The sequence below is a fragment of the Zonotrichia leucophrys genome, unplaced genomic scaffold (assembly GCF_028769735.1).
Source record: "Zonotrichia leucophrys gambelii isolate GWCS_2022_RI unplaced genomic scaffold, RI_Zleu_2.0 Scaffold_34_1600103, whole genome shotgun sequence".
NCBI lineage: Eukaryota > Metazoa > Chordata > Aves > Passeriformes > Passerellidae > Zonotrichia > Zonotrichia leucophrys.
In genome coordinates this window covers 621,445-645,806 of record NW_026992239.1, presented here as the reverse complement: position 1 = coordinate 645,806, position 24,362 = coordinate 621,445, and the positions used below count along the sequence as shown (strand labels likewise).

The window sequence follows — 24,362 nt, the reverse complement described above, 5'->3', positions numbered from 1 at the left end:
TTTCCCTGCCCAGGCTCCATTTCCAGCAGCTCCGGGTGCTCCCACAGCCGATCCCTCGCAGACTTCGGGGTCCCCCTTGCGGATCTTTGGCTCCCCCGATCTCTGGGGGTCCCGGGGCAGCGTCTGGGGTCCCCCAGCAGCCCCGGGGCTCCCTAGAAGCCCCTCTGGAGCAGCCACTGCCTCACCTGGGGCGCGCAGTGCCCGCGCAGCCGCAGCGTCCCCGTCACCTCGTTCACCTGCGCCGCCACCTCGGGGACGCCCAGGGAGCCCAGGAACGCGCTCAGGTCCCGCTGCAGCGCCTGGGGGGGCACGGGGGGGTCAGGGGGATCCCCCCCAGCCCCCGAGCCCCCTCCCCAAGCCCCCCACTCACCCAGATGTCGCCGTGGATGCGGCGCAGCTCCGTCAGGCGCCGGCCCTGGCGCTGCCCCTCGTACACGGGCAGGTTGTGCAGGCGGGAGCGGCGCACCAGGTAGGGCAGCTCCGGGGGGGGGTCTGCCAAAGGGGCACCCCCAGAGGGTAATTAGCACCCCCCGGGGTTAATTAAAGCCCCCCCGCAGTAATTAACGCCCTCCCAGGGGAATCGAACCCTTCCCGCACTCCGTAAATTCCCTTCACTACTCGGTTTGGAATTACGAATATCTCTTTGGGGGAAATATTTTGGGCTCCCCCAAAGGTAATCAGCACCCCCAAGGAGTAATTAACACCCCCCCGGGGGGTAATTAAAGCCCCCCCGGAGTAATTAACGCCCTCCCATGGGAATCGCACGCACTCTGTCCTTAAGTAAATTCTCTTCATCACTTGGGTTGGAATTAATAATTTCTCTTTCAAGGAAGTATTTTGGCATCCCCCGAGAGTATTAACTCATTAATTAACCCGATTTTGGTGTAAAGCACCCCTGCCCCGGCACTAATTAACCCCCCAGTGTTAATGACAGGGTGCCGGACCTTTGGGGGGGCTCCATCCGGACGGGGTGGGGTATTTGGGGTGCGGGGGGGGGTCGGGGATGCGGCTGGGGGGCAGCAGGCGCTGCACGAACCCGAACTCGGCCGTGGACTCCTCGTAGCGGGGAGGGCTCTGTGGGGACCCCCAAAATCCCTCAGAGACTCCCCAAAAATTCCTCAGAGACCCCCCCAAAAAATCCCTCAGAGAACCCCCCCAAAAATCCCTCAGAGAACCCCCAAAAAATCCCTCAGAGAACCCCCCAGGTCCCCAAAAATCCCTCAGAGAACCCCCCCAGATTCCAAATTAATTCACCCCCAAGTTCCCCCCTCCTTTTTCATGACCCCCCCAAAATCCCCCCTATCCAGTTCCCCGCCAGTTTCTCCTCCCTCCCACACCCCCCAGTCCCCTCAGGATCCTCCCAATTTCCCTCCCTAAACCCCAAATCCCCTCAGGGATCCTCAAACCTCCCTTCACCCCTCAAACCCCCCACTCCAATTCCCCCCTCACAGCTCCCCCCTTGTTCCTGAGTCCCCCAAATGCCCCCCAAAAGAACCCCTCACACCCCAAAACCCCTTCCCGTTACCTGCATCCCCCTGACCCCCCGGCCCAGCGCCCGCAGCCTCCGGCCCAGCGCCGCCATCGCCGCCATCTTGGCTCCTCCTCCTTCCCGCCCTCAAACGTCATCACGCAGCGCGCACGTGCGCACGCGTGACGTCACCGCGCTCTCTCCGCGCCGCGCTCCGAGCCCTGAGGGAGCCGCTGAGGTGGGGCCGGGCCCGGGGGGCTCGGAACGGGAATTTGGGGGGATTTGAGGGGTCGGGGGTGACGGAGGGGTCCGGGAGAGGGTACAGGAGGGGCTAAGGGGGGTTTGGGGGGCTCTGAGGGGGTTTGGGGTGAGGGGAGCGTTGTGGAGGGGCTCAGTGGGGGTATTGGGGTTTGGGGGGAATCCTGAGGGGATTTGAGATAGGGGGACCGCTCTGGAGGGGTTTAACGGGGTATTCTGTGGGGCTGGGGTCTATTGGGGGGTCTGTGAGAGGGGCTGGGGAGGTTTTTGGGGGGCTCTGAGGGCGTTCAGGTGAGGGGGGGCCTGGAGGGGCTGCAGCAGCCGCTGGGGAGGCTCTGGACGGGTTTTGGGGGGATTCTGAGGGGGTTTGGGGGGGATCCTTAGGGGGCTCCGAATGTTTGGGGTGATGGGGATTATGGGGGGCCCTTGAGGGGGTCGTCGGGGGCACCCAAGGGTGCTGCCAGAGGACCCCCAATGTCCCCCCCCAGGCAGAGCCCTTTGTCCCCAGGGCCCCAGGCCAGGTTACAAAGTCCTGTGGGCGGGAGAGGGGAGGAAAACGCCCCCAAAACTGCCCTGATCCCACCCAAAACAGCCAGAAACACCCCAAAACACACCCACAGCCCCTCAAAATAGCCACAACACCCCAAAACTGCCCTGATCATACCCAAAACAGCCCCAGCCCCCTCAAACCCCGCTCACCTCCCCAAAAACAGCCCTCAAATTACCCTAAAACTGCCCCTTACTCTTCCTTACTCTTTTCTTGGGGATCCCTCCTCCCTTCCAGGGGGTTCCCCCCATTTTTGGGCTGTGGGGACCCCCCCTAACCCCCCAATGCCCCCCCCACAGCCCTCACCATGCAGCTCTTCATCCGCGGCCAGACCCTCCTCACCCTCGAGCTCTCCGGCTCCGAGACCCTCGCCCAGATCAAGGTGAGAGCCCCCCAGATTGGGGCTGTCCCCCCTCCCCATTCCCGATTTTGGGGTGCTGACCCCCCCGTTTGTGCCCCTCCCCCAGGAGAGGGTGGCCGAGCTGTCGGGGATCCCCCCCGAGGACCAAGTGCTGCTCCACGCCGGGACCCCCCTGGACGATGAGGCCGTGCTGGGGCAGAGCCCCCTCCCCGAATTCACCACCCTGGACCTCTCCACGCGCCTGCTGGGCGGTAATTACAGGGGGGCCGCTAATTATCGGAGTGTTAATTAACAAAACAACCCCCCCAACACCAACATTTCCTTCCTTCTTTCAGGTAAGGTGCACGGCTCCCTCGCCCGCGCCGGCAAAGTGAGGGGCCAGACCCCCAAGGTGAGCTCTGAGGGGGCTCCCCCCGGCTTTGGGGGGTTTGGGGATCTTTCCATGATTTTGGGGACCCTCCTGACCCCCTGGTTTTCCGTCAGGTGGCCAAGCAGGAGAAGAAGAAGAAGAAGACGGGGCGGGCCAAGCGGCGCATGCAGTACAACCGGCGCTTCGTCAACGTCGTGCCCACCTTCGGCAAGAAGAAGGGGCCCAACGCCAACTCCTGAGCACAATAAAGGAATTTGGGCACAATCCCTGCCATTTTGGGATTTCTGAGTTGTTTTGACTTTTTTAGGGTTGGTTTTGCGCTGTTGTGGGGGTGATTTTGAGGTGTTTAAAGGGGTTTCGGGGCCAAAGTGGTCTCCAGGAGGGTTGTGCGGGTCGCTGAGCAGATGGCGGGGTGGTTAATGGGCGGTGATGAGAGAAAAGAGATTAATGAGCGTTAATTTGGGGCTTCCTAATGAAAGGATGCAGTGTGCTGAAGAGTTTTCTATGGGAGCGGCGGAAAGGGCCGAGCGCTGCCGGAAATAGCCGAGCGTAGGGGCGAGACGGAGGGAGCCGAGTGCTGCCGGAAATAGCCGAGCGTAGAGGGGCGGCGGAAGGAGCCGAGCAGTCACGGAAATAGCCGAGCCCAGGGGGACGGCGGGAGGAGCCGAGCAGTGACGGAAATAGCCGAGCGTAGAGGGGCGGTGGAAGGAGCCGAGAAGTGACGGAAATAGCCGAGCCCAGGGGCGAGACGGAGGGAGCCGAGCAGTGACGGAAATAGCCGAGCCCAGGAGGACGAGACGGAGGGAGCCGAGCAGTGACGGAAATAGCCGAGCCCAGGGGGGAGGCGGAGGGAGCCGAGCAGTGACGGAAATAGCCGAGCCCAGGGGGGCGGCGGGAGGAGCCGAGCAGTGACGGAAATACTCGAGTGATTCCGAATATGGGGGGGCGTGGGAGCCGAGTGGTGACGGAAACACCCCCGGCGGTGCCTCCTGTCCCCCCCAAAATCCCCCTTGGGAGGGAAGGAGGGACCCCCCAAACCTCTCCAGTTCCCCCACACCGGTTCCCCCAGCCCGAAAACCGCTGGGTAAAGAAAAGGGGCGGAGCAAATCAGTCCTGAGATATGAATACGCAAATATAGAGGTGTTATTATGCTAATAAACGAGTGACGCAAAACCTGCCGGGGTGAGAGGCGGGGTTATGCAAAACAGAAGAGAGGAGCGAGCGAAGGGCATGCTGGGATGATTTTTTGGGGAGAATTTCGGGGTTTTTGGGGGTGTGATCGTGCGGGACAAGATAGAGAAAGTGCAGATGAGCTGGGAAAAGAGCCCAGGAACGGAATTTAAAGGCTGCGAGCGCGGCGTGGGGCTCTCCATGAGGTTCGGGCGGGCCGGGCTGGACCGGCTCCGGCGTTGGGGGAAGTCCCGGTATCGCTTCTCGGCCTTTTGGCTAAGATCAAGTGTAGTATCTGTTCTTATCAGTTTAATATCTGATACGTCCTCGATGAGAGGACTTTATATTAAACGGATTTTTGGGCTCGGGAGTTGGACCCGGAGCTTGCTCCCTCCGCTCCGCGCATCGTCCCGGTATTGCAGTGCCTCCGGGAACGGTGCACCCCGCACGGGGACCTTCCACTGGTGAAAAATAGATTCAAACCTATTGCAAGCTAATTGTAAATCGCGGTTGTACCGCGACTTCAGCCATAATGTAGCTACTGGCGAACATCTGGCAGCTCATTCATTCTGTGCTGTCCTCATCCTTCCGGTATTGCAGCGCCTCCGGGAACGATGCAACCCCAACGGGGACTTAGGATCGGTGAAAAAGATCGAAAACTCAAATGCGAGTTTAAGGGGAATTCGGCCGCGATTTCAGCCATGCTTTAGTCGCTCGCTGGCATTCCAGGTAAGGTGAATGCGACACAATGAATGAGCTGCAGGGGGACAGGGACTGGCAAACCGCGGCTAATACAGCGATGTAATAATCACGATTTTAACTGATTCTGGCCGATTTTTGACCGATGTGGGTCCCTGTTGGGGATGAACCGTTCCCAGAGGTGCAGCAATACCGGCACGGAGAGTACAGCACGGAATGAGTGAGCTGCAGAGCAACAGCAGTCGGCAGAACCGTAGTTGATATCGAGATGTAACCCCGATTTCACCCAATTTTAGGTGATTTTCGGTCTATTTTTCACCACTCATAATTCGCCGTCTTTTCCAGCGATACCGAGAGAGTGAGTACAGGACAAAATTAGTGAGTTGTAAAAGATTAATGATTGGCTGACCCATGGCTGATATCGCGGTATAACCACGATTGCAGACAGTTGCAGGTAATTTCTAACCTATTTTTGACCATTCATATTTCCCATTGAGGGTGCACTGTTCCCGGAGGCGCTGCAATACCGAGTGAGTACAGTACAGATTGAGTGAGTTACAAAAGGTTAGCGAGTGGCTGCACCATGGCTGGAGCCGCGACATACTCACGATTTCAGCGCACACTAAGCAATTTTTCGATCTGTTTTTCACCAGTGAAAGGTCCCCGTGCGGGGTGCACCGTTCCCGGAGGCACTGCAATACCGGGACGATGCGCGGAGCGGAGGGAGCAAGCTCCGGGTCCAACTCCCGAGCCCAAAAATCCGTTTAATATAAAGTCCTCTCATCGAGGACGTATCAGATATTAAACTGATAAGAACAGATACTACACTTGATCTTAGCCAAAAGGCCGAGAAGCGATACCGGGTAACCCCCCAGCGCCGCCACCGGCCCCGCCCGGCCCGCCCGCACCTCACGGCCACCCCCGCGCCGCGCCCCGACCGCTCCCGAACCCTTCTGGAACGTTCTCTCCATCCCATCTCGCGCTTTGCTCCCACGTCCTGCACGATCTAACCCCATAAATCCCGAAATTCTGCCCAAAAATGCTCCCATCATACCTTGCGCGTGTGGAGGCTCAATAAATCTGCATAACTCCACCTCATTATGCAAACAGCGACTTGCTCATCTTTCCCAGCCCCGCCCTCCGCTTTTCCCCGCCCCGCATTGTGATTGGCCGGCTTTGTATCTTTATTTGCATTGTCTCCGCCTACTCGCACCCCGGTTGTTGATTAGCATAACTCCGCCTCTCGCCTCACAACCCCCGCCCCTCCATGATGGTATGTTAATTTTCCGCCTGCTCATTTGCATTTTCGCTGACCCGCTCCCGCTGTTGTCCCCATTGGGGTCCCACCTTTCCCCCCAAGGAGCCGCGGGGGCAGGGGTAGCTGAGAGACCCCCAGAAAACCCCAAAAAAAACCCCAAAAAATCCCAAAATCCCCGCAGAGCCCTCACACCCTTTGTATCCCATTCCCGGCCTCTTTCCCCATCCCATCCCGCACTTTTCTCCCGCGTCCCTCACGATCGGACCCCTCAAAAACCCCCAAATCCCCCCCAAAATACTCCCAGCATGTCTTTCGCTCGCTGTGCGAGTCTGTTTTGCATAACCCCGCCCCCAGCCCCGCAGCGCGGGAAATTTAAAGACGCGCAGCGGAGAATGGGGAAAATTGGGGATTTTGGGGAGTTTTGGGTGAGCAGTGAGGATGAGGAGGAGGTGGGGGCTCCGGGAGGGGTTACCTGGGCTCACCTGCCCGGGGATCACCTGGGGGATACCTGGGGGGCACCTGGGCACGGGGCGGTGCCAAAGAAGGCGCTGAGGGAGCGAGGTTTGTTCCACAATAGACAATTTCACCTTCCCAGTACCCCCGGTCCCATCCCAGTAACCCCAATTCTATCCCAGTTCCATCTAGGAAAAAGCAGGGCAGTGAGAGGAAAATGAGTTTAAAAACAGGCAAAACCCTTTATTTCCATATTAATCCCTTCAAACGGAAGGCGAACCCCTTCCCCGGCGCTCCGCCGAGTTCCAATCACGCGTCTTTAATTATTTTCCCTGCCTCACTTAAATATTTTTAAATATTTTCTTTCATTTTCGCTTGAAAGATCACAAAGCCGCGGGGCTCAACGAGGCACCGACCCTCGGAGAGAGGCTGACCGGGACCATCCCGGGGCTCCCGGAGGTTCCCGGGTCTTCCCCGGTGCCGCCATCGCTCCCTGAGGGCGGCGCCGCCATGAGGGGAGAGGGGCGTGGTCAACCCTCACAAATCACGCCCATCGTGGGCGGAGCCTCCACCGCTCCCGGAAGCGGCGCGGGCGGTGCCCCGGAAGCGGCGGGCGCTGACCCGGAAGCGGCGCGGGGCGGGCAGGGCGGCGATGGCGGCGGAGGAGCCTCAGCAGCCGCAGCCGGAGCCGCTGGGCGGCAGCGATGCCGACGGTACCGACGGAGCCCCCTCCTCACCCATCCCCACACCGCGGGATCCCCCCCGGTTCTCCCTCGCGCCGTGGCCTCGCTACTCCCGGGAGGGCCTCCATCACTCCGGTTCACCGAACGCACCAAACCCGCCCCGATCTCCCCCGGTTTCCCCACTTAGGACCCTCCCGGGGGTACCCCAGACCCTCCCGGTGGGGCTGAGCCGCGCTCGGCACCCCCCGTTAACCCCTCCGGTAACCCCCGGTGACTCCCGGTGTCCCCCCAGGTGTGAACTGCCTGGCCTACGACGAGGCCATCATGGCGCAGCAGGACCGGATCCAGCAGGAGGTGCGGATCCCCCTCCCCAAATCCCTCCGGTTCCCCCCCAAACCGGCCCCGGGGGGGTCCCGGGGGTGTCCCCGGTTTGTGACCCCCCGGTTGGGCGCAGATCGCGGTGCAGAACCCGCTGGTGTCCGAGCGCCTGGAGCTGGCCGAGCTCTACAAGGAGTACGCGGAGGATGACCACGTGTACCAGGAGAAAATCAAGGTGCGGACTGGGGGGCACTGGGAGGGACTGGGATGGGATTGGGGGGGACTGGGATGGGATTGAAGGACACTGGGAGGGACTGGGATGGACTGGGGGGCACTGGGACACTGGGACGGGGCTGAATATGGTACTGGGAGAGACTGGGAGGGAAACTGGGAGCTACTGGGAGGGGATTGGGGGACACTGGGAAGGACTGGGGGAAACTGGGGGAACTGGGAGGGGGTTAGGATGGACTGGGGGACACTGGGACAGGGCAGGGGATGGAACTGGGAGGGAATTGGGGGACACTGGGAGGGACTGGGATGGACTGGAAGGGACTGGGGGATACTGGGAGGGACTGGGGACAATTTGGGGGGGAACGGGGATACTGGGACAGGGCCGGGGATGCTACTGGGATAGACTGGGAGGGGATTGGGATGGACTGGGAGAGAACTGGGAAGGAACTGGGGGGCACTGGGACACCGGGCTGGGATTGGCTGTCCCCATGGTGTCCCCATGGTGTCCCCAGGGATGTCCCCCCATTGTCCCCATGGTCCTTGTCCCACTCTGTCCCCCTGTATGTGCCGATGTCCTCATGTCCCCACAGTTCCTGTCCCTGGGCTGTCCCCGATGTCCCCACGGTGTCCTTGTCCCCGTGGTCACTGTCCTGGCTGTCCCTGTCCCCAGGGATGTCCCCGTGTCCCCCCAGTGTCCCCACTGTCCCTGTCCTGGCTGTCCCTGGGCTGTCCCCGGTGTCCCCACGGTGCCCTCTGATGTCCCCTCACTGTCCCTGTGGGGACATGTCTCTCCTGTGTCCCTGCAGTCCCTGTCCAGGGGCTGTCCCCAGTGTCCCCACGGTGTCCCTGGGCTGTCCCCAATGTCCCCACACTGTCCCCTGTCCCTGGGCTGTCCCCTGTCCCCATGGTGTCCCCAATTTCCCCACACTGTCCCCACGATGTCCCACACTGTCCCCACACTGTCCCCACGGTGTCCCCAATGTCACTCATGTCCCCAATGTCCCCACACTGTCCACCATGTCCCCAAGGTCCCCAATGTCTCCAGGTGCCCCCAATGTCCCCAATGTCCCCAATGTCCCCACTGTCCCTGTCACCATGGTCACTGTCCTGGCTGTCCCTGGGCTGTCCCCACGCTGTCCCCAATGTCCCCAGGTGTCCCCAATGTCCCCACGGTGTCCCCAATGTCCCCAGGTGTCCCCAATGTCCCCACACTGTCCCCTGTCCCTGGGCACTCCCCTGTCCTCATGGTGTCCCCAATGTCCCCACGGTGTCCCCTGATGTCCCCACACTGTCCCTGTCACCATGGTCACTGTCCTGGCTGTCCCTGGGCTGTCCCCACGCTGTCCCCAATGTCCCCACACTGTCCCCACGCTGTCCCCAATGTCCCCACATTGTCCCCACGCTGTCCCCAATGTCACCCATGTCCCCAATGTCCCCACACTGTCCCCAATGTCCCCAATGCCCCCAATCCCCCCCAATGTCCCCACTGTCCCTGTCACCATGGTCACTGTCCTGGCTGTCCCCACGCTGTCCCCAATGTCCCCAGGTGTCCCCAATGTCCCCACAGTGTCCCCAATGTCCCCAGGTGTCCCCAATGTCCCCACAGTGTCCCCAATGTCCCCATGCTGTCCCCTGTCCCTGGGCTGTCCCCACATTGTCCCCACGGTGTCCCCTGTCCCTGGGCTGTCCCCAATGTCCCCCATGTCCCCAGGTGTCCCCACACTGTCCCCAATGTCCCCAATGTCCCCATTCTGTCCCCAGGACCTGCTGCAGAAGTACTCGTACATCCGCAAGACGCGGCCGGACGGGAATTGTTTCTACCGCGCCTTCGGCTTCGCGCACCTGGAGGCGCTGCTGGAGGACGGCCAGGAGCTGCAGCGGTGAGGGCGCCCCAAAACCGGCCCGAAATCACCTGAAACTGCCCAAAAACTGCACAAAACGGCCCAAAATAACCTGAAACAGCCCAAAACACCCAAAAAATATCCTGAAACAGCCCAAAACACCCTAAAACAGCCCAAAAATAATCGGAAACAGCCCAAAAATACCCTGAGGAACCCCAAAAATACCCCTGGACACCACAAAACACCCAGAGACCCCCCCCAAACCCCCATAAATCACCCCCTGTGCCCCCCCAACCCCCTTGGGTGCCCCCTCAGGGTTCCCCTGTACCCTCTGGGTGCCCCCCTGAGCCCTTTGGGTGCCCCCAGCCCCCTTTTAGATGACCCCAGGCCCATTTTGAGTGCCCCCCTGAGCCCCCTTTTGGTGCCCCCCAGGTTCCCCCAGACCCCACTGGGTACCCCCCAAATCCCCCCCCCAGCCCTCTGGTTGCCCCCAGACCCCTTTTGAGTGCCCCCCGTGCCCCTTTTTGTGCCCCCCAGGTTCAAGGAGGTGTCAGCGCGCAGCAAGGAGGAGCTGGTGGCTCAGGGCTTCACCGAGTTCACCATCGAGGACTTCCACAACACGGTGGGGCTGGGGGCTCTGGGGGGGCTCTGGGGGACCCAGGGGGCTCTGGGGGAGGTTTTGGGGAGGTTTTGGGGGTTCTGGGGGGCTTTAGAGAGGTTCAGGAGGGTCCTGGAGGGCTCTGGAGGAGGTTTTTGGGGGGTCTGGGGGGGTTCAGGAGGGTCCTGGGGGGCTTTGGGGGGCCCAGGGGGGCTCTGGGGGAGGTTTTGGGGGTTCTGGGGGGCTTTAGATGGGTTCAGGAGGGTCCTAGGGGGGTCTGGGGGGATTCAGGAGGGTTTTTTGTGGGGTCTGGGGGGGCTCAGAAGCGACTCAGGCTGGGATCAGGAGGGCTTTGAGGGGTCTGGGGGCTTTGGGAGGGGTCTGAAGGGGTCCTGGGGGGGCTTTGGGGGTTCAGGAGGGGCTCTGAGGGGGCTCTGGGGCTGACACAGCTGCGTGGGACAGGTGTGACACTGTGTGACACAGGTGTGACAGGTGTGTGTGACAGGTGACACACAGGTGTGACACTGTTTGTGTGACTGTGTGTGACAGGTGTGTGTGACACTGTTGGTGTGACCCAGGTGTGACAGGTGTGTGTGACACAGGGGTGTGACACTGTTTGTGTGACGGGTGTGTGTGACACTGTTTGTGTGACCCAGGTGTGACAGGTGTGTGTGACCCAGGTGTGACACAGGTGTGTCCCCCCCCAGCTGATGGAGCTGATCGAGCGCGTGGAGCGCCGCGTGTGTGTGACAGATGTTACACAGGTGTATGATAGGTGTGACACAGGTGTATGATAGGTGTGACACAGGTGACACACAGGTGACACAGGTGTCTGTTCCCCAGCTGATGGAGCTGATCGAGCGCGTGGAGCGCCGTGTGTGTGTGACAGGTGTGACAGATGTTATATAGGTGACACACAGGTGTGACAGGTGTGACACAGGTGTGACAGGTGACACACAGCTGACCCTGGTGTATCCCCCAGCTGATGGAGCTGATCGAGCGCGTGGAGCGCCGCGTGTGTGTGACAGATGTTACACAGGTGTATGATAGGTGTGACACAGGTGTGACAGATGTTACACAGGTGTATGATAGGTGTGACACAGGTGACACACAGGTGTGACAGGTGACACAGGTGACACACAGGTGACACAGGTGACACACAGGTGACACAGGTGTGTTTCCCCCAGCTGATGGAGCTGATCGAGCGCGTGGAGCGCCGCGTGTGTGTGACAGATGTTACACAGGTGTATGATAGGTGTGACACAGGTGACACACAGGTGACCCAGGTGTGTTTCCCCCAGCTGATGGAGCTGATCGAGCGTGTGGAGCGCCGCGTGCCGCTGCCCGAGCTGCTGGCCGCCTTCAACGAGCCGGCCACGTCGGATTACCTGGTGGTTTACCTGCGCCTGCTCACCTCGGGCTGCCTGCAGCGCCACCGGCGCTTCTTCGAGCAGTTCCTGGAGGGCGGGCGCAGCATCAAGGAGTTCTGCCAGCAGGTACGGGCACCTGGGCACCTGGGCACTGTACCTGGGGCACCTGGGCACTGTACATGGGGCACCTGGCAGCTCTGCCAGCAGGTACGGGCACCTGGGCACTGTGTGAGGGCACCTGGGCACTGTACATGGGCACCTGGCATTTTCTATGGGGCACCTGGGCACTTCTGTCACTGTGTCTGGGGCACCTGCAGCTCTGCCAGCAGGTACAGGCATCTGGGCACCATGGGAGGGGCACCTGAGGCCCTGGGCACCTGTCACCGTGTCTGGACACATAGGCATGTGCCCATGTCAAGGAGAGAGGCCACATCCACATCATCGCTGTGTCTGTCTGTCTGTCACAAGAGTGTCCCCATGTCCCTCACACCTCACTGACCATTATCACTGACCCCTGTCTGTCTGTCTGTCTGTCCGTCCCCTGCAGGAGGTGGAGCCCATGTGCAAGGAGAGCGACCACATCCACATGCACACCTCACTGACCCCTGTCTGTCTGTCCCTAGGAGGTGGAGCCCATGTCCCTCACACCTCACTGACCACACTCTGTCCGTCTGTCTGTCTGCAGGAGGTGGAGCCCATGTGCAAGGAGAGCGACCACACTGACCACACTCTGTCTGTCTGTCTGTCTGTCTGTCTGTGTGTCTGTCCCCAGGAGGTGTCCCCCATGTCCCTCACACCTCACTGACCCCTGTCTGTCTGTCTGTCTGTCCGTCCCTTTCAGGAGGTGGAGCCCATGTGCAAGGAGAGCGACCACATCCACACCTCACTGACCACTGTCACTGACCATTGTCCCTCTGTCCCTCACACCTCACTGACCACACTGACCACACTCTGTCCATCTGTCTGTCTGTCCGTCCCTTGCAGGAGGTGGAGCCCATGTGCAAGGAGAGCGACCACATCCACATCATCGCTGTCACTGACCAATGTCTGTGTGTCTGTCCACAGGAGGTGTCCCCCATGTCCCTCACACCTTACTGACCATTATCACTGACCTGTCTGTCTGTCCGTCTGTCTGTCCCTAGGAGGTGGAGCCCATGTGCAAGGAGAGCGACCACATCCACATCATCGCGCTGGCACGGGCGCTGCACGTCTCCATCCTGGTGGAGTACATGGACCGGGGCGAGGGCGGCGCCACCAACCCGCACGTGTTCCCCGAGGGCTCGCAGCCCCGCGTCTGCCTCCTCTACCGCCCCGGCCACTACGACATCCTCTACAAGTGACCCCCGGCCCGAGACCCCCGGCCCGGGCACCCCCGGCACCCCCCGAGCCCCGCCCGGCCCCGCCCCGCTGCGCCCCACCCACCCCAAATAAAGATGTGGCTGCCCCCCAACCCACCGAGGGAGGAGTGGGGTTGGTTATTTGGGGAGGGGGAGGTCGGGGAAGGGGGTGGGAGGGGGGGTTGGATGCTCTGGAGGGTGGGGAGGGGCAGTTTGGGGCAAATGAGGGGGTGGGGAGGGGGAATTTGGATGGGGAGGGGGAGTTTGGATGGGGAGGGGAGTTTGGATGGGGAGGGGAGTTTGGGGAGGGGGAGGTCAGGGAAGGGGTGGGGGGGTTGAATGGTCTTGAGGGGCTGGGGAGGGGGAGTTTGAGGTGGGAAGGGGCACTTTAGGGTGGGGAGGGGGAGTTTGGGTCAGGAAGGGGCACTTTAGGGGCAGGTGAGGGGATGGAAGGGGCAATTTGGGTGGGGAGGGGCAGTTTTGGGCACTTTGGAGGCAAGTGGGGCAATTTGGGGTGGGAAGGGGCAGTTTGGGGGCACAAAGGGGCAGTTTGAGTGGGGAAGGGGAGTTTGGGGCAGTTTTGGGCACTTTGGGGGCTAGTGGGGCAGTTTGGAGTGAGGAGGGGGCGTTTGAGGTGGGGAAGGCGAATTTGGGGTGAGAAAGAGGAATTTGGGGTGGGGAAGGGGAGTTTGGGGCAAATGAGGGAGTGGAGGGGGGCAATTTGGGTGGGGAGGGGGAGTTTAAGACAGGTGAGGGGTGGGGAGGGGGCAGTTTCAGGTGGAGAGGGGCAGGAAGGGGGAGTTTGGGGCAGTTGAGGGGGTGGGAGGAGGTTGGGACCCCCCTTTTGGGGGCAATTGAGGGGGTTGGGACCCCCTTTTGGGGCAGTTTTGGGGGAAAGCGATTTGGGGACCCTTTTGGGTGACACCCGGGGGTCTCTGAGGTTTGGGGGGATCCGGGGGGGGGTAAATGGGGCTGGGGGAGCAGATTTGGGGTCTAGGGGGGAGCAGATTTGGGGAGGGGGCGTCCTAGGGGCAGGAGCCTCCCACTCCCCAATTTGAGGGGACACAGAACCCCCCGGTTTCCCCCCTCCCCACATCAGGGCGGGGGTCCCGGGCTATTCCCCCCTCCCCATTTCCCAAAACCTGAGGGGGGAAAGCGCCGCCGCCCCCTCCCCAAATTCCAGCCGTGCCCCGGATTCACCGACCCCAAATCCCTCGGTACCGTGGGGTGGTCCCGGTGCATCCCCCCTCCCCAATTCCCCCCGGTACCGGGGCACGGTCCCAGTCCCGGTTTGATCCATCCCACCCCCCAAAATTCCCATCCCACCCCTCAAATCACCCCGTACCGGGGGGCGGTCCCGGTCCCGATTCGGTCCATCCCACCCCCCCAAATTTCCAATCCCCTCCCCCAAATTCCCCGGTACCGGGTACTGGGGGGGTGGTCCCGGTCCATCCCACCCCTCAAATCCCCCCGTACCGGGGGGCGGTCCCGGTCCCGGTTTGATCCATCCCACCCCCAAAATTCCCATCCCCCCCCCCAAAATCCCTCCGCACCGGGGGACGGTTTCAGTCCCGGTCCCGGTTTGATCCATCCCACCCCTCAAATCCCCCGGTACCGGGGGGGGCGGTCCCGGTTTGTTCCATCCCCCCCTCACCGGGGGCGGTCCCGGTCCATCCCACCCCCCAAATCCCCCCGGTACCGAGGGCGGTTCCGGTCCCGGTCCGGTCCATCCCCCCCCCCCCCCCCCCCCCCGCACCGGGGGCGGTCCCGGTCCCGGTCCTGCCCCCCCCCCCCCCCCTCCGCCGCCGCCTTCCCACGCCCGCAGCCGCCGCCGCCGCCGCCGGGCCCGCACGCGCCGGCCGGAGCCACCCGGTAAGGACCCCCTGGGACCCCTCCCCAAACCGGGACCCCCTCCCCAAATCCTCCCCCCCCCCTCCCCAAATCCATCCCCGGTACCCGCGGATGCTCCAGCGCTGGGATTGGGGGGGGGAGGCTCCGTTGGGCCGGAGCGGGGCCCGATCCCACCCGAGACCCCTCGGAGCGACCCCCCCGCACCCAGAGACCCCCCCTCACATACAGGGACCCCTCCCCACACCAAGCGACCCCCCCCAAATCCGCCGTGTCCCCTCCCCCCCCCCCCCATTCCCAGGGATGCTCCACCATTCCGGGGGGAGGGGCCCGGGCGGCCAAAAGGGGAGGGGGAGACCCAGGAGCGGCCCGAGACCCCCCCAGGGTCCCCAAATCCCAACGGGACCCCCCCAAAACCTACCCGGTACCGGGACCCCCCCCCCAAAACCCTGCCGGTACCGGGGATGCTCCGGGGGGGGGGGGGGGGACCGTCCGGGCTGGGGGAGGGGAGAGGGGAAGGAAGAGGGGTCGGGGGGGGGCTGACCCCCCCCCAAACACCCCCCCACTCCCAGCAGCACCCCCAGACCCCCCCAAAACCCCCCCGGGACCCCCCCAGAGCCGAGGATGCTCCATGAGGGGGAAGGGGGGGGCAGGATAAGGGTTTAGGGGGCAGCGACCCCTCCCTCAATTTCCATGGGACCCCCCCTCCCCCAAAAACCCTCCCTAAGGCTCGCGGGGGGGTCACAGGGTGGTGTCACCTGGGGGTGTCCCCAACCCTGGGGGTGTCACCTGGGGGTGTCACCTGTGTCCCCCCCCCCACCCCGGGGGTGTCACTGTCACCTGACCCCCCCCTCGAGCCCAAGGCTGACGCAATGGGGTCCCTGGGGGGGGCACTAACGATGCGCCGCTAATGAGGGGGGGTTCATTAACCACGCTGTTAATTAACCCCTGGGGGGGGATGAGGGAAAGGCTCGCACACCTGGGTCCTGCCGGGTGTCACATTAAAAGGGGAGGGGGTGTCACATGAGGACCCCCCCCCCACCATGGGTCTGACGCCCCCTCCCCACCCGCAGCGCCCCCCCCCGGCGGGGCGGGGGGGCCATGGAGCACCGGGCCCGGTGAACGAGCGAGGAGGAGGAGCCCGGGGGGAGCGACAGGAGCCAGGTACGGCCCCGCCCCCCCGGACACACCTGGAGGGATTGGGGACCCCCCCCCCCAAAATGGGCAGGGGGGGTTTGGGGTGTTCTTGGTTTGGGTTTGGGGTCGGGGAGGGTCCTAAAGCGGGGGGGGGGGGGGGGTTATAATGGGGGGGTGTCTATAATGGGGGGAGAGGGGTCCCTGTGCTCTCTGTGGGGTCATGAGCCCCTTTAATAGGGGGCCTGAGGGGGGGGGTCCTGCCTTTTATTTGGGATCAAGCTGGGGGTCCTGGTCCCCCTTTAGAAGGGGATGCTGAGGGGGGTCCTGCCTTTCATTTGGGGTCAGGCTGGGGGTCCTGGTCCCCATTTAATTGGGGGGTCCTGATCTTTCTTTAATGGGGGGGGTCCTGCTTTTCATTTGGGGTCAGGCTGGGGGTCCTAATCCCCCTTTAATTGGGGGGGGGGGCTGAGGGGGGATCCCACCTTTCATTTGGGGTCAGGCTGGGGGTCCTGATCTCCCTTAAATGGGGGGGTCCTGCCTTATATTTGGGGTCAAGGTGGGGGTTGTGATCTCCCTTTAATGGGGGGGGGTCCTGCCTTTCATTTGGGGTCAGGCTGGGGGTCCTGGTCCCCCTTTAATGGAGGGGGGTCCTGTTTTACATTTGGGGTTAAGCTGGGGGTCCTGGTCCCCCTTTAATGGGGGATGCTGAGGGGGGTCCCTGCCTCATGTTTGGGGTCAGGCTGCGGGTCCTGGTCCCCTTTAATGGAGGGGTCCTGATCTCCCTTTAATGGGGGGGGGTCCCACATTTCATTTGTGACCCCCATTAAATGGGGGTCCTGGTCCCCATTTAATGGGGGCGCTGAGGGGGGTCCTGCCTGACATTTGGGGTTAGGCTGGGGGTCCTGGTCCCCCTTTAATGGGAGGGGGTCCTGGTCCTCCTTTGATAGGAGATGCTGAAGGGAGGGGGTCCTGCCTTATATTCGGGCTCAGGCTGGGGAGGGGGCCACACCCCCCCCAGGTGGTCTCACGACCACCCCCTCCCCACCCCTCTGACCCCTCCCCCCCTCCCACAGGTCACCCACCTACCCATGGCCCCCCCTCCCCGTCCCCTCCCCATCCCCCGGTCACCGCGGGGGGGGGGACCCCAAGGGCTGCTGACCACCGGGACCACCCTGCTGACCATTGTGACCACCGTGCTGACCACTGCGACCACCGTGGCCATCATCCCCCTGCTCACCACTGCGACCACCCTGCTGCTGACCACCGGGACCACCCTGCTGACCACCGGGACCACCCTGCTGACCACTGCCATCACCGTGCTGACCACCGGAATCCCCTGGCTCACCGCTGGTATCCCCCTGCTGCTGACCACTACGACCACCCTGCTGACCACCAGAATCCCCCGGCTGACCACCGGCATTTCCCGACTGACCACCGGCATCCCCCGGCTGCCCACCACGACCACCATCCCCCTGCTGACCCTCACCCTGCTGACCACCGCCGCCGCCCCCGTGTCCGCCTGCCCCGCCGTTTGCCGCTGCTCCGGCGGCCGCGTTTACTGCAACGACCGCGGGCTGACGGCCGTGCCCGAGGGGCTCCCTCCCGGTGCCACCACGCTGTTCCTGCAGAACAACCGCATCGGCGACGCGGGCATCCCGGCTCGCCTGGGCCGGCTGCCGGCGCTGCGGGTGCTTTACCTGTACGCCAACGCCCTGGAGCAGCTGCCGGCCCACCTGCCGCCGGCTCTGCGGGAGCTGCACCTGCAGGAGAACAACGTGCGCGGCCTCTGCCGCCGGGCGCTGGCCCGGGCGCCGCTGCTCGAGCGGCTGCACCTGGATGACAACTCGGTGTCGGCCGCCGGGATCGAGGAGGACGCGTTCGCCGAGAACCGCCGGCTGCGCCTCCTCTTCCTCTCTCGGAACCACCTGAGCAGCGTCCCCGCGGGGCTGCCGCCGGCGCTGGAGGAGCTGCGGCTGGATGACAACCGCATCCACACCATCCCGCTGCGGGCTTTCGAGGGGCTGCCGGCGCTGCGGCGCCTGGTGCTGGACGGGAACCTGCTGGCGAACCAGCGCATGGCCGACGACACCTTCAGCCGCCTGGGGAACCTCAGCGAGCTCTCGCTGGGTCGCAACGCGCTGGCGGCGCCCCCGGCCAACCTGCCCCGGGCTCGGCTCCGCCGCCTCTCGCTGGCCGCCAACGCCATCAGCCACGTCCCGGCCGGAGCTCTGGCCAGGATGAGGGCGCTGGAGAGGTTGGATCTGTCGGACAACAACCTGACCACGCTGCCCAGGGGGCTCTTCGACGATCTGGGCAGCCTGAGCCACCTGGGGCTGCGCAACAACCCCTGGTTCTGCGGCTGCAACCTGGCCTGGCTGCGGGACTGGCTGCGGCGCCGCGCCCCGCCGCGCCTCGAGGTGCGGGGGCTGCTGTGCCAGGCACCGGCCCGGTTGCGGGGGCTGCCGGTGGGAGAGCTCCGGGGGGAGATGGACGCTTGCGAGAGCCCGGGAGGAGCGGGGGGAACGGGCGCGGGGACGTCGCCCGGCGTTTCCTCCGCCGGTGTTTCCTCCCCCGCCGCACCGGGAGGAGCGGCCGCCGCCTCGCCGGGGCTCTGGGTGCAGGCGGCTCCCGGCGGGGCCCTGCGGGTCCGGTGGCCACCGGCGCCTCCCGGGGCGTCGCTGAGGCTCAGCTGGCTGCGGCCCGGGGGGGGAGCCGTGACCGAGACCTTGGTGCGGGGCGAGCGCGGTGAGTACGTGGTGCGGGCGCTGCAGCCCCGAGCCCCGTACCGGGTGTGCCTCGCCGCTCTGGAGCCCCCCGCCGCTCCCCCGCTCTGCGCACAAGCCCGGGCCGGTGCCGGGGACCCCTCCCAAAGCGGTGCGGCCCCCCCGAGCCACGATGGGGACGCGACCCCCGCGCTGCTGCCCCCGGCCGCGGCTCTGGGGGCGGCGGCGGCGGCGGCGGCCGGGGTGGTGCTGGGGGTGCTGGGGGGGTGCTGGAGGAAGAGGAGGAGGAGGAGGAGGAGGATGGGGCTGGGGGCGCCGCCGTTGCCGCCCCCCAAAGGTGGCGGCGGGGGGGGGGCGCGGTTGGCGCTGCGGCCGCTGCGGGCCCCGGACGAGGGCGGGATCCGCACCGTGTTCCCCCCCCCGCCGCCGCCGCCGCCGCCGCCGCCGCTGCCCCCCCCCGGCGTGCGCGGTTACCGGGGGGGGCCGGTGCCGCATGGGGGGGGGAGCGGGGGGGGGTCCTGATGGATGGGGGAGGGGGCGGACTCTGTTTTTGGGGACTCCCCCCCGCCCCCAATCAATGCCCGTTTTGGGGGATCCCCTCCCGGGCTTGGCTCTGAGGACGTTTTTTTTTGGAGGGGGGGGGGAAACTTTTAGGGGCTTTTTTAAGGTTGGGTTTTATTCGGCACCGCGGATTTTTTTGGGGGGGAAAAACGGCAGATTTGGTGCAGCAATGGGATTTGGGGGGGGGGGGGTGGATGGAACCTGATAGCCACGACCCCCCCCCCCCCCACATTGGGACCTCCGGGAGGACCCCAGGCCCCGACAGAGCCTGGGGGTGGGGAGGCCCCCCCCCCTCCCCCCGTGCCCCCCCCTTCCCCTCCCCCCCCCTCCCCCGCGAGGTGCCTTCACCCCTCCCCCCGCCCCTGCCGTTGGATTTGGGGTAAAAAGGACCAAAATCAGGACAAAGCGACCCAGGAGGGCCAAGGGGGACCCAAAATCCCCCGCTATGACCCCCCCCCCATCCTCCCCCCAATAAACCCAGCGGCTCCTTTTCCTGCCGGCGCCTCTTTCCCGTGGGACGGGGGGGTCTGGGGGGGAAATTTGGGGTGGGGGAGGGGCGATGTGACATTGGGGGTGGGGATGTGACATTGGGGGTGTCACCGGAGGGGTGGGGGTGTCACTGGGGGTCCCGGGGGTGGTGACATGGGGACCCCGAGCAGTGCGGGAGGGCTGGGGGAGGGGTCACACCAGGAGCCTGCCAAGGTCACACGTGTGTCACTCGCCACCGCCATTCCCCCATAAGGATACCCTGGATTCCCCTCCCTGACTCCCACTGGCCACGGGAGAGGATCCCTCGTGCAAGCCACGCCCCTTCAGTGCAAACCACGCCCCTTTAGTGCAAACCCCGCCCATTTCACGCAACCCCCCGCCCTCAAAGCCACGCCCCTCGCTCCATTCCTATCGAGACCTCCGCGCCGCCAGGGGGCGCTCCCCGCCTCCCCCCCACCCTCTGTGATCAGCGCCGCTCGCAGCCAATGGGAGAAGCGGAAAATTCCAGAAGTCCCTGAGGAGCTCAGCCAATGAACGCCCAGCGCCGGGAGACACAACCAATGGGAGCGCGCGTGGGCGGGTCCCGATGCCGGCTTCCGTCTGGAAGGGGGCGCGCCCCGCTGAGCTCAGCAGCCAATCGGAAGGCGGGAAGGCGGGAGGCGGCCAATGGGATCGCGCGCGGGGGCGGGCGGGCGGGGCGGGCGGCCAATGGGGCGCAGGGGGCGTGGCCGCAGGGTTCTAGCAGCTTCCAGAGGGCGGCGCGGGAGCGGCGGGAGCGGAGCCGCGGCCATGGAGGAGGTGGGGGGGGGGGAGCGGCCCTGAGGGGGTCCCGGAGGGGCCTGAGGGGAACCGGGGCCGGGGCAGCTCCGGGGGCACCGCTGGGGATCGGGGCTGGGTTTTATGGCGATCCCGAACGGGGCTTGGGGGTCGCTGCAGGGGTCGGGGCTCTCTGAGGGGAGCGCGGGGCCCTGAGGGGGTTCGGGGCGGTTTGGGCTTGTCTGGGGGTCCCTGAGGGGATCCTGAGAGGCTCCTGAAGGGCTGAGGGGTCCCTGAGGGGGCTCGGGGCGGTTTGGGCTTGTCTGGAGGTCCCTGAGGGGTCCGGGGCTCCCTGAGGGGCTCCTGAGGGGGTTCAGGGCGGTTTGGGCTTGTCTGGGGGTCCCTGAGGGAGCTGAGGGGTCCCTGAGGGTCCCTGAGGGGGCTCAGGGCGGTTTGCGTTTCTCTGGGGGTCCCTGAGGGGTCCCCGGGGGGGTTCAGGGTCCTTGAGGGGGCTCGGGGACCCTGGAGGGGTTTGGGGTCTCTGGGAAGCGCCTCCTTCCTCACGTTCTTGTTCTTTTTTCCTTCCCTCCTCTTCTTCTTCATCTTCACCGCCTTCGTCTTCTTCATCTTTCCGGCCTTGCTCACGCTGTTCTCTCTCTGCCTGTCACCTGCGCTCCCTTGCTTCTTCATCCTCCTCGTGTTTCTCGCACTTCCATTCTCATCTTCCTCGCACTTTCATCCTCATTTCCTTTGCCTGCTTCTTCATCCTCCTCGTCTTCCTGACACCTTCATCCTCCTCATCGTCTTCCTCATCTTCCTCGCACCTTGCTGCTCCCGGCCTTTTGCTGCTCTCCCTCCGTCCCTTTCCCCTCCTCTCCATCATCCTCTTCCCTTCTCGTTCCCGTGCCTCCTCTTCCTCTCCCCATTCCCGTGCCTGCTCTTCCTCCTCCTTTCCCGTTCCCTTACCTGCTCTTCCTCACCCTCTCCCCGTGCCTCCTCTTCCTCTCCCCATTCTCGTGTCTCTTCCTCCTCCCTTCCTGTTCCCGTGCTTTCTCTTCTTCCTCCTTTCCCGTGCCTCCTCTTCCTCACCCTCTCCCGTTCCCGTGCCTCCTCTCCCGTTCCCCGTCTCCCGTTCCCATTCGTTCTCTCCCGTTCCCGCGTTCCCGCCCGGTTCCCGGGCAGGCTCAGGAGCTGAAGGAGCGGGGGAACCGGGCGCTGGCGGCGGGGGACGTGGGGGCGGCCGTGGGGCACTACTCGGCCGCCATCGCCCGGGACCCCAACAACCACGTCCTGTTCAGCAACCGCTCGGCCGCCTACGCGCGCCTCGGCGACTACGGGCGGGCCCTGGCCGATGCGTGCCGCACGCTGGAGCTGCGCCCCGACTGGGCCAAGGTGGGCACCGGGGGGCACCGGGGGGTGAGGGGTGTGGGGCAATGGGGGCTCGGTGGTGGCTGCCGCACTGGGCCAAGGTGGGCATGGGGGGTACCAGGGGGTCTGGGGGGCTTGGGGGGCTTGAGGGAGATGTGGAGGGATGGAGTAGGGGGGAGATCTGGGGGTACAGCCCCTATAGGATCGTGGGGAACTGATTTTGGGGGGTCTGTACAGCTCCCATTGGGTCTTGGGGAACTGATTTTGGGGGGTCTGTACAGCTCCCATTGGGGTTATTTAGGGGATGGTCTGGGGGTCTGTACAGCTCCTATTGGAGTCATGGGGGGCTGACTTTGGGGGTCTGCACAGCCCTCATGGGGTCATTTAGGGGTCAGGGTGGGGGTCTGACCACAGAGGGGGGGGTCAGGGTGGGGGGGCTGTCCATGGTTGTGGGGGGGTCAGGGTGGGAGTTTGACCATGGGTGTGAGGGGGTCAGATTGGGGGTCTGTCCATGGTGGTGGGGGGGGTCAGGGTGGGGGGGTCTCTCCATGGTGGTGGGGGGGTCAGACTGGGGGTCTGTCCATGGTGATGGGGGGGTCAGGGTGGGGGTTTGACCATGGGTGTGAGGGGGTCAGATTGGGGTCTGACCATGGATGTGAGGGGTCAGGGTGGGGGTCTGACCACAGAGGGGGGGTCAGGGTGGGGGGGTCTCTCCATGGTGGTGGGGGGGGCAGACTGGGGGTCTGACCATGGGTGTGCGGGGTCAGGGTGGGGGTCCCCAGCCCCCCCAGAGGCCAGGCCAGGGCTGTGACCCCGTGTCCCCCCCGTGTCCCCCAGGGGTACTCGCGCAAGGCGGCCGCTCTGGAGTTCCTGCAGCGCCTGGAGGAGGCCAAGGCCACCTACGAGGAGGGGCTGGCCCGGGAGCCGGGCAATGAGCAGCTCCTGCAGGGCCTGCGCGGGGTGGAGGCCAGGCTGGCGGGTAGGGGGGCTCTGGGGGGGCTTTGGGGAGCTCCCTGTGATGGGTTTTGGGTGGCCCCAAAAGGTTTTTGGTGGCTCTGAAAGGTTTTGAGTGCCCTGGAGAGTTTCAGGGTCTTGGGGAGGTTTTGGGTGGCCCTGAAGGATTTTGAGTGACCTGGAGAGGTTTTGGGTGGCCCTGGAAGGATTTTGAGTGGCATGGACAGGTTTTGGGTGGCCCTGGAGAAATTTTGGGTGGCCCTGAAAGATTTTGAGTGGCATGGACAGGTTTTGGGTGGCCCTGGAGAAATTTTGGGTGGCCCTCAAAGATTTTGGGTGGCCTGGAAGGTTTTGAGTGTCCTGAAGAGGTTTTGGGTGGCCCTGGAGAAGTTTTGTGTGATTCTGAAAGGTTTTGGGTGGCCCTGGAGAGGTTTTGGGTGGCCCTGGAGAGGTTTTGTGTGATTCTGAAAGGTTTTGAGTGTCCTGAAGAGGTTTTAGGTGGCCCTGGAGAGGTTTTGTGTGATTCTGAAAGGTTTTGAGTGGCCCTGGAGAGGTTTTGGGTGGCCCAGAGATTTCCAGGCTCCCGGGCAGGTGGAGCAGGGTGAATTTGGGGTGTCAAGAGCCGGATTTGAGCCTCCCTGAGCGGATTTTTGTGCCCCCCTTCGGTTGCAGAGCGGAAGCTGCTGAACCCCTTCAGTGCCCCCGACCTGCTGGCCCGGCTGGAGGCCGACCCCCGAACCCGGGGGCTGCTGGGGGACCCCGAGTACCGGCGGCTGCTGGAGACGCTGCGCAGCGACCCCGGCCAGCTGGGGGCGTCAGTCAGGGGCTGGGGGGCTGGGGGCGTCAGGGAGGGGTTTGGGGGCTGGGGAGGGGTTTGGGGGCGTCAGTGAGGGGTCTGGGGGCTGGGGAGGGGGTCTGGGGGGCTGCTGGGGACCCCGGCCAGCTGGGGGCGTCAGTCAGGGGCTGGGGGTTTGGGGGTGTCAGTGAGGGGCTGGGGAGCTGGGAGTGGTTTGGGAGGGGTTTGGGGGCGTCAGTCAGGGGCTGGGGGGTGGGGAGGGGTTTGGGGGTGTCAGTGAGGGGCTTGGGGGCCTGGGGGCGTCAGTGAGGGGTTTAGGGGGTGGGGAGGGGTTTGGGAAGGGTTTGGGGGGGTGGGGAGGGGTTTGGGGGCTCTGGGGGCATCAGTGAGGGGTTTGGGGGGCTGGGGAGGGTTTGGGGCATCAGTGAGGGGTTTAGGGGGTGGGGAGGGGTTTGGGAGGGGTTTGGGGGGGTGGAGAGGGGTTTGGGGGCATCAGTCAGGGCTTGGGGGTGGGGAAGGGTTTGGGAGGGGTTTGGGGGCATCGGTGAGGGTTTGGGGAGCTGGGGAGGAGTTTGGGGGTGTCAGGGAGGGGTTTGGGGGGGTCTGGGGGCATCAGTGAGGGGCTTGGGGGGCTGGGGAGGGGGTTTGGGGGGCTGGGGAGGGGTTTCAGAGGGATTTTGAGGGGCTGCGAGGGGTCTTGGGGGGCTGGGATGGGGATTTTGGGGTGCAGAGCCCCCTCAGGGGAATTTTGGGATGGGGATTTTGGTG

At 64.3% G+C, this 24,362-nt stretch overlaps 5 protein-coding genes and 2 non-coding genes across 8 annotated transcripts; 5 read left to right on the top strand and 2 right to left on the bottom strand.

Moving 5' to 3' along the window:
* Nucleotides 1-2: 2 nt before the first annotated feature.
* MRPL49 (mitochondrial ribosomal protein L49) lies at nt 3-1,615 on the bottom strand. Its single transcript, XM_064737158.1, has 4 exons — nt 1,526-1,615; nt 945-1,074; nt 371-492; nt 3-299 (listed from the first exon to the last, which is right to left on the bottom strand). The coding sequence occupies exons 1-4, from the start codon at nt 1,589-1,591 to the stop codon at nt 153-155; spliced, it is 465 nt and encodes a 154-aa protein (XP_064593228.1). The 5' UTR covers nt 1,592-1,615; the 3' UTR covers nt 3-152.
* On the top strand, nt 1,568-3,285 carry FAU (FAU ubiquitin like and ribosomal protein S30 fusion). The gene is made up of 5 exons (XM_064737160.1): nt 1,568-1,706; nt 2,573-2,655; nt 2,741-2,885; nt 2,970-3,025; nt 3,118-3,285. The coding sequence occupies exons 2-5, from the start codon at nt 2,581-2,583 to the stop codon at nt 3,241-3,243; spliced, it is 402 nt and encodes a 133-aa protein (XP_064593230.1). The 5' UTR covers nt 1,568-1,706; nt 2,573-2,580; the 3' UTR covers nt 3,244-3,285.
* Nucleotides 3,286-4,430: 1,145 nt separating this feature from the next.
* On the top strand, nt 4,431-4,621 carry LOC135460361 (U2 spliceosomal RNA). The gene has a single exon (XR_010443209.1). It is a non-coding gene; the product is annotated as a U2 spliceosomal RNA (small nuclear RNA).
* Nucleotides 4,622-5,540: 919 nt separating this feature from the next.
* LOC135460360 (U2 spliceosomal RNA) lies at nt 5,541-5,731 on the bottom strand. Its single transcript, XR_010443208.1, has one exon. It is a non-coding gene; the product is annotated as a U2 spliceosomal RNA (small nuclear RNA).
* Nucleotides 5,732-7,175: 1,444 nt separating this feature from the next.
* On the top strand, nt 7,176-13,083 carry OTUB1 (OTU deubiquitinase, ubiquitin aldehyde binding 1). Of its 2 annotated transcripts, none has more exons than XM_064737145.1 (7): nt 7,176-7,297; nt 7,560-7,621; nt 7,722-7,820; nt 9,578-9,696; nt 10,195-10,279; nt 11,557-11,751; nt 12,768-13,083. In XM_064737145.1, the coding sequence occupies exons 1-7, from the start codon at nt 7,237-7,239 to the stop codon at nt 12,963-12,965; spliced, it is 819 nt and encodes a 272-aa protein (XP_064593215.1). In that variant the 5' UTR covers nt 7,176-7,236; the 3' UTR covers nt 12,966-13,083. The 2 variants fall into 2 exon arrangements, with proteins under 2 accessions (XP_064593215.1, XP_064593217.1); XM_064737147.1 differs by lacking the exon at nt 12,768-13,083 and adding an exon at nt 12,610-12,757.
* Nucleotides 13,084-14,769: 1,686 nt separating this feature from the next.
* LOC135460228 (leucine-rich repeat transmembrane protein FLRT1-like) lies at nt 14,770-19,192 on the top strand. The gene is made up of 3 exons (XM_064736962.1): nt 14,770-14,834; nt 15,884-15,974; nt 17,021-19,192. The coding sequence occupies exon 3, from the start codon at nt 17,036-17,038 to the stop codon at nt 19,190-19,192; it is 2,157 nt and encodes a 718-aa protein (XP_064593032.1). The 5' UTR covers nt 14,770-14,834; nt 15,884-15,974; nt 17,021-17,035.
* Nucleotides 19,193-20,450: 1,258 nt separating this feature from the next.
* STIP1 (stress induced phosphoprotein 1) lies at nt 20,451-23,688 on the top strand. Its single transcript, XM_064736961.1, has 4 exons — nt 20,451-20,518; nt 21,659-21,868; nt 22,682-22,823; nt 23,471-23,688. The coding sequence occupies exons 1-4, from the start codon at nt 20,510-20,512 to the stop codon at nt 23,686-23,688; spliced, it is 579 nt and encodes a 192-aa protein (XP_064593031.1). The 5' UTR covers nt 20,451-20,509.
* Nucleotides 23,689-24,362: the final 674 nt, after the last annotated feature.

Excerpts from the sequence above, each read along its gene's own strand:
- MRPL49 (XM_064737158.1), bottom strand. The coding sequence starts at position 1,591 with ATGGCGGCGATGGCGGCGCTGGGCCGGAGGCTGCGGGCGCTGGGCCGG. Across the intron at positions 1,075-1,525 it reads GGGGGGTCAGGGGGATGCAG|AGCCCTCCCCGCTACGAGGA; the intron begins GTAACGGGAAGG and ends GGGTCCCCACAG. Across the intron at positions 493-944 it reads CGGATGGAGCCCCCCCAAAG|ACCCCCCCCCGGAGCTGCCC; the intron begins GTCCGGCACCCT and ends CCCCTTTGGCAG.
- FAU (XM_064737160.1), top strand. The coding sequence starts at position 2,581 with ATGCAGCTCTTCATCCGCGGCCAGACCCTCCTCACCCTCGAGCTCTCC. Across the intron at positions 2,656-2,740 it reads AGACCCTCGCCCAGATCAAG|GAGAGGGTGGCCGAGCTGTC; the intron begins GTGAGAGCCCCC and ends CCCCTCCCCCAG. Across the intron at positions 3,026-3,117 it reads TGAGGGGCCAGACCCCCAAG|GTGGCCAAGCAGGAGAAGAA; the intron begins GTGAGCTCTGAG and ends GTTTTCCGTCAG.
- OTUB1 (XM_064737145.1), top strand. The coding sequence starts at position 7,237 with ATGGCGGCGGAGGAGCCTCAGCAGCCGCAGCCGGAGCCGCTGGGCGGC. Across the intron at positions 9,697-10,194 it reads GACGGCCAGGAGCTGCAGCG|GTTCAAGGAGGTGTCAGCGC; the intron begins GTGAGGGCGCCC and ends TGTGCCCCCCAG. Across the intron at positions 10,280-11,556 it reads TCGAGGACTTCCACAACACG|CTGATGGAGCTGATCGAGCG; the intron begins GTGGGGCTGGGG and ends TGTTTCCCCCAG.
- LOC135460228 (XM_064736962.1), top strand. The coding sequence starts at position 17,036 with ATGGCCCCCCCTCCCCGTCCCCTCCCCATCCCCCGGTCACCGCGGGGG.
- STIP1 (XM_064736961.1), top strand. Across the intron at positions 21,869-22,681 it reads TGCGCCCCGACTGGGCCAAG|GGGTACTCGCGCAAGGCGGC; the intron begins GTGGGCACCGGG and ends CGTGTCCCCCAG. Across the intron at positions 22,824-23,470 it reads GGTGGAGGCCAGGCTGGCGG|AGCGGAAGCTGCTGAACCCC; the intron begins GTAGGGGGGCTC and ends CTTCGGTTGCAG.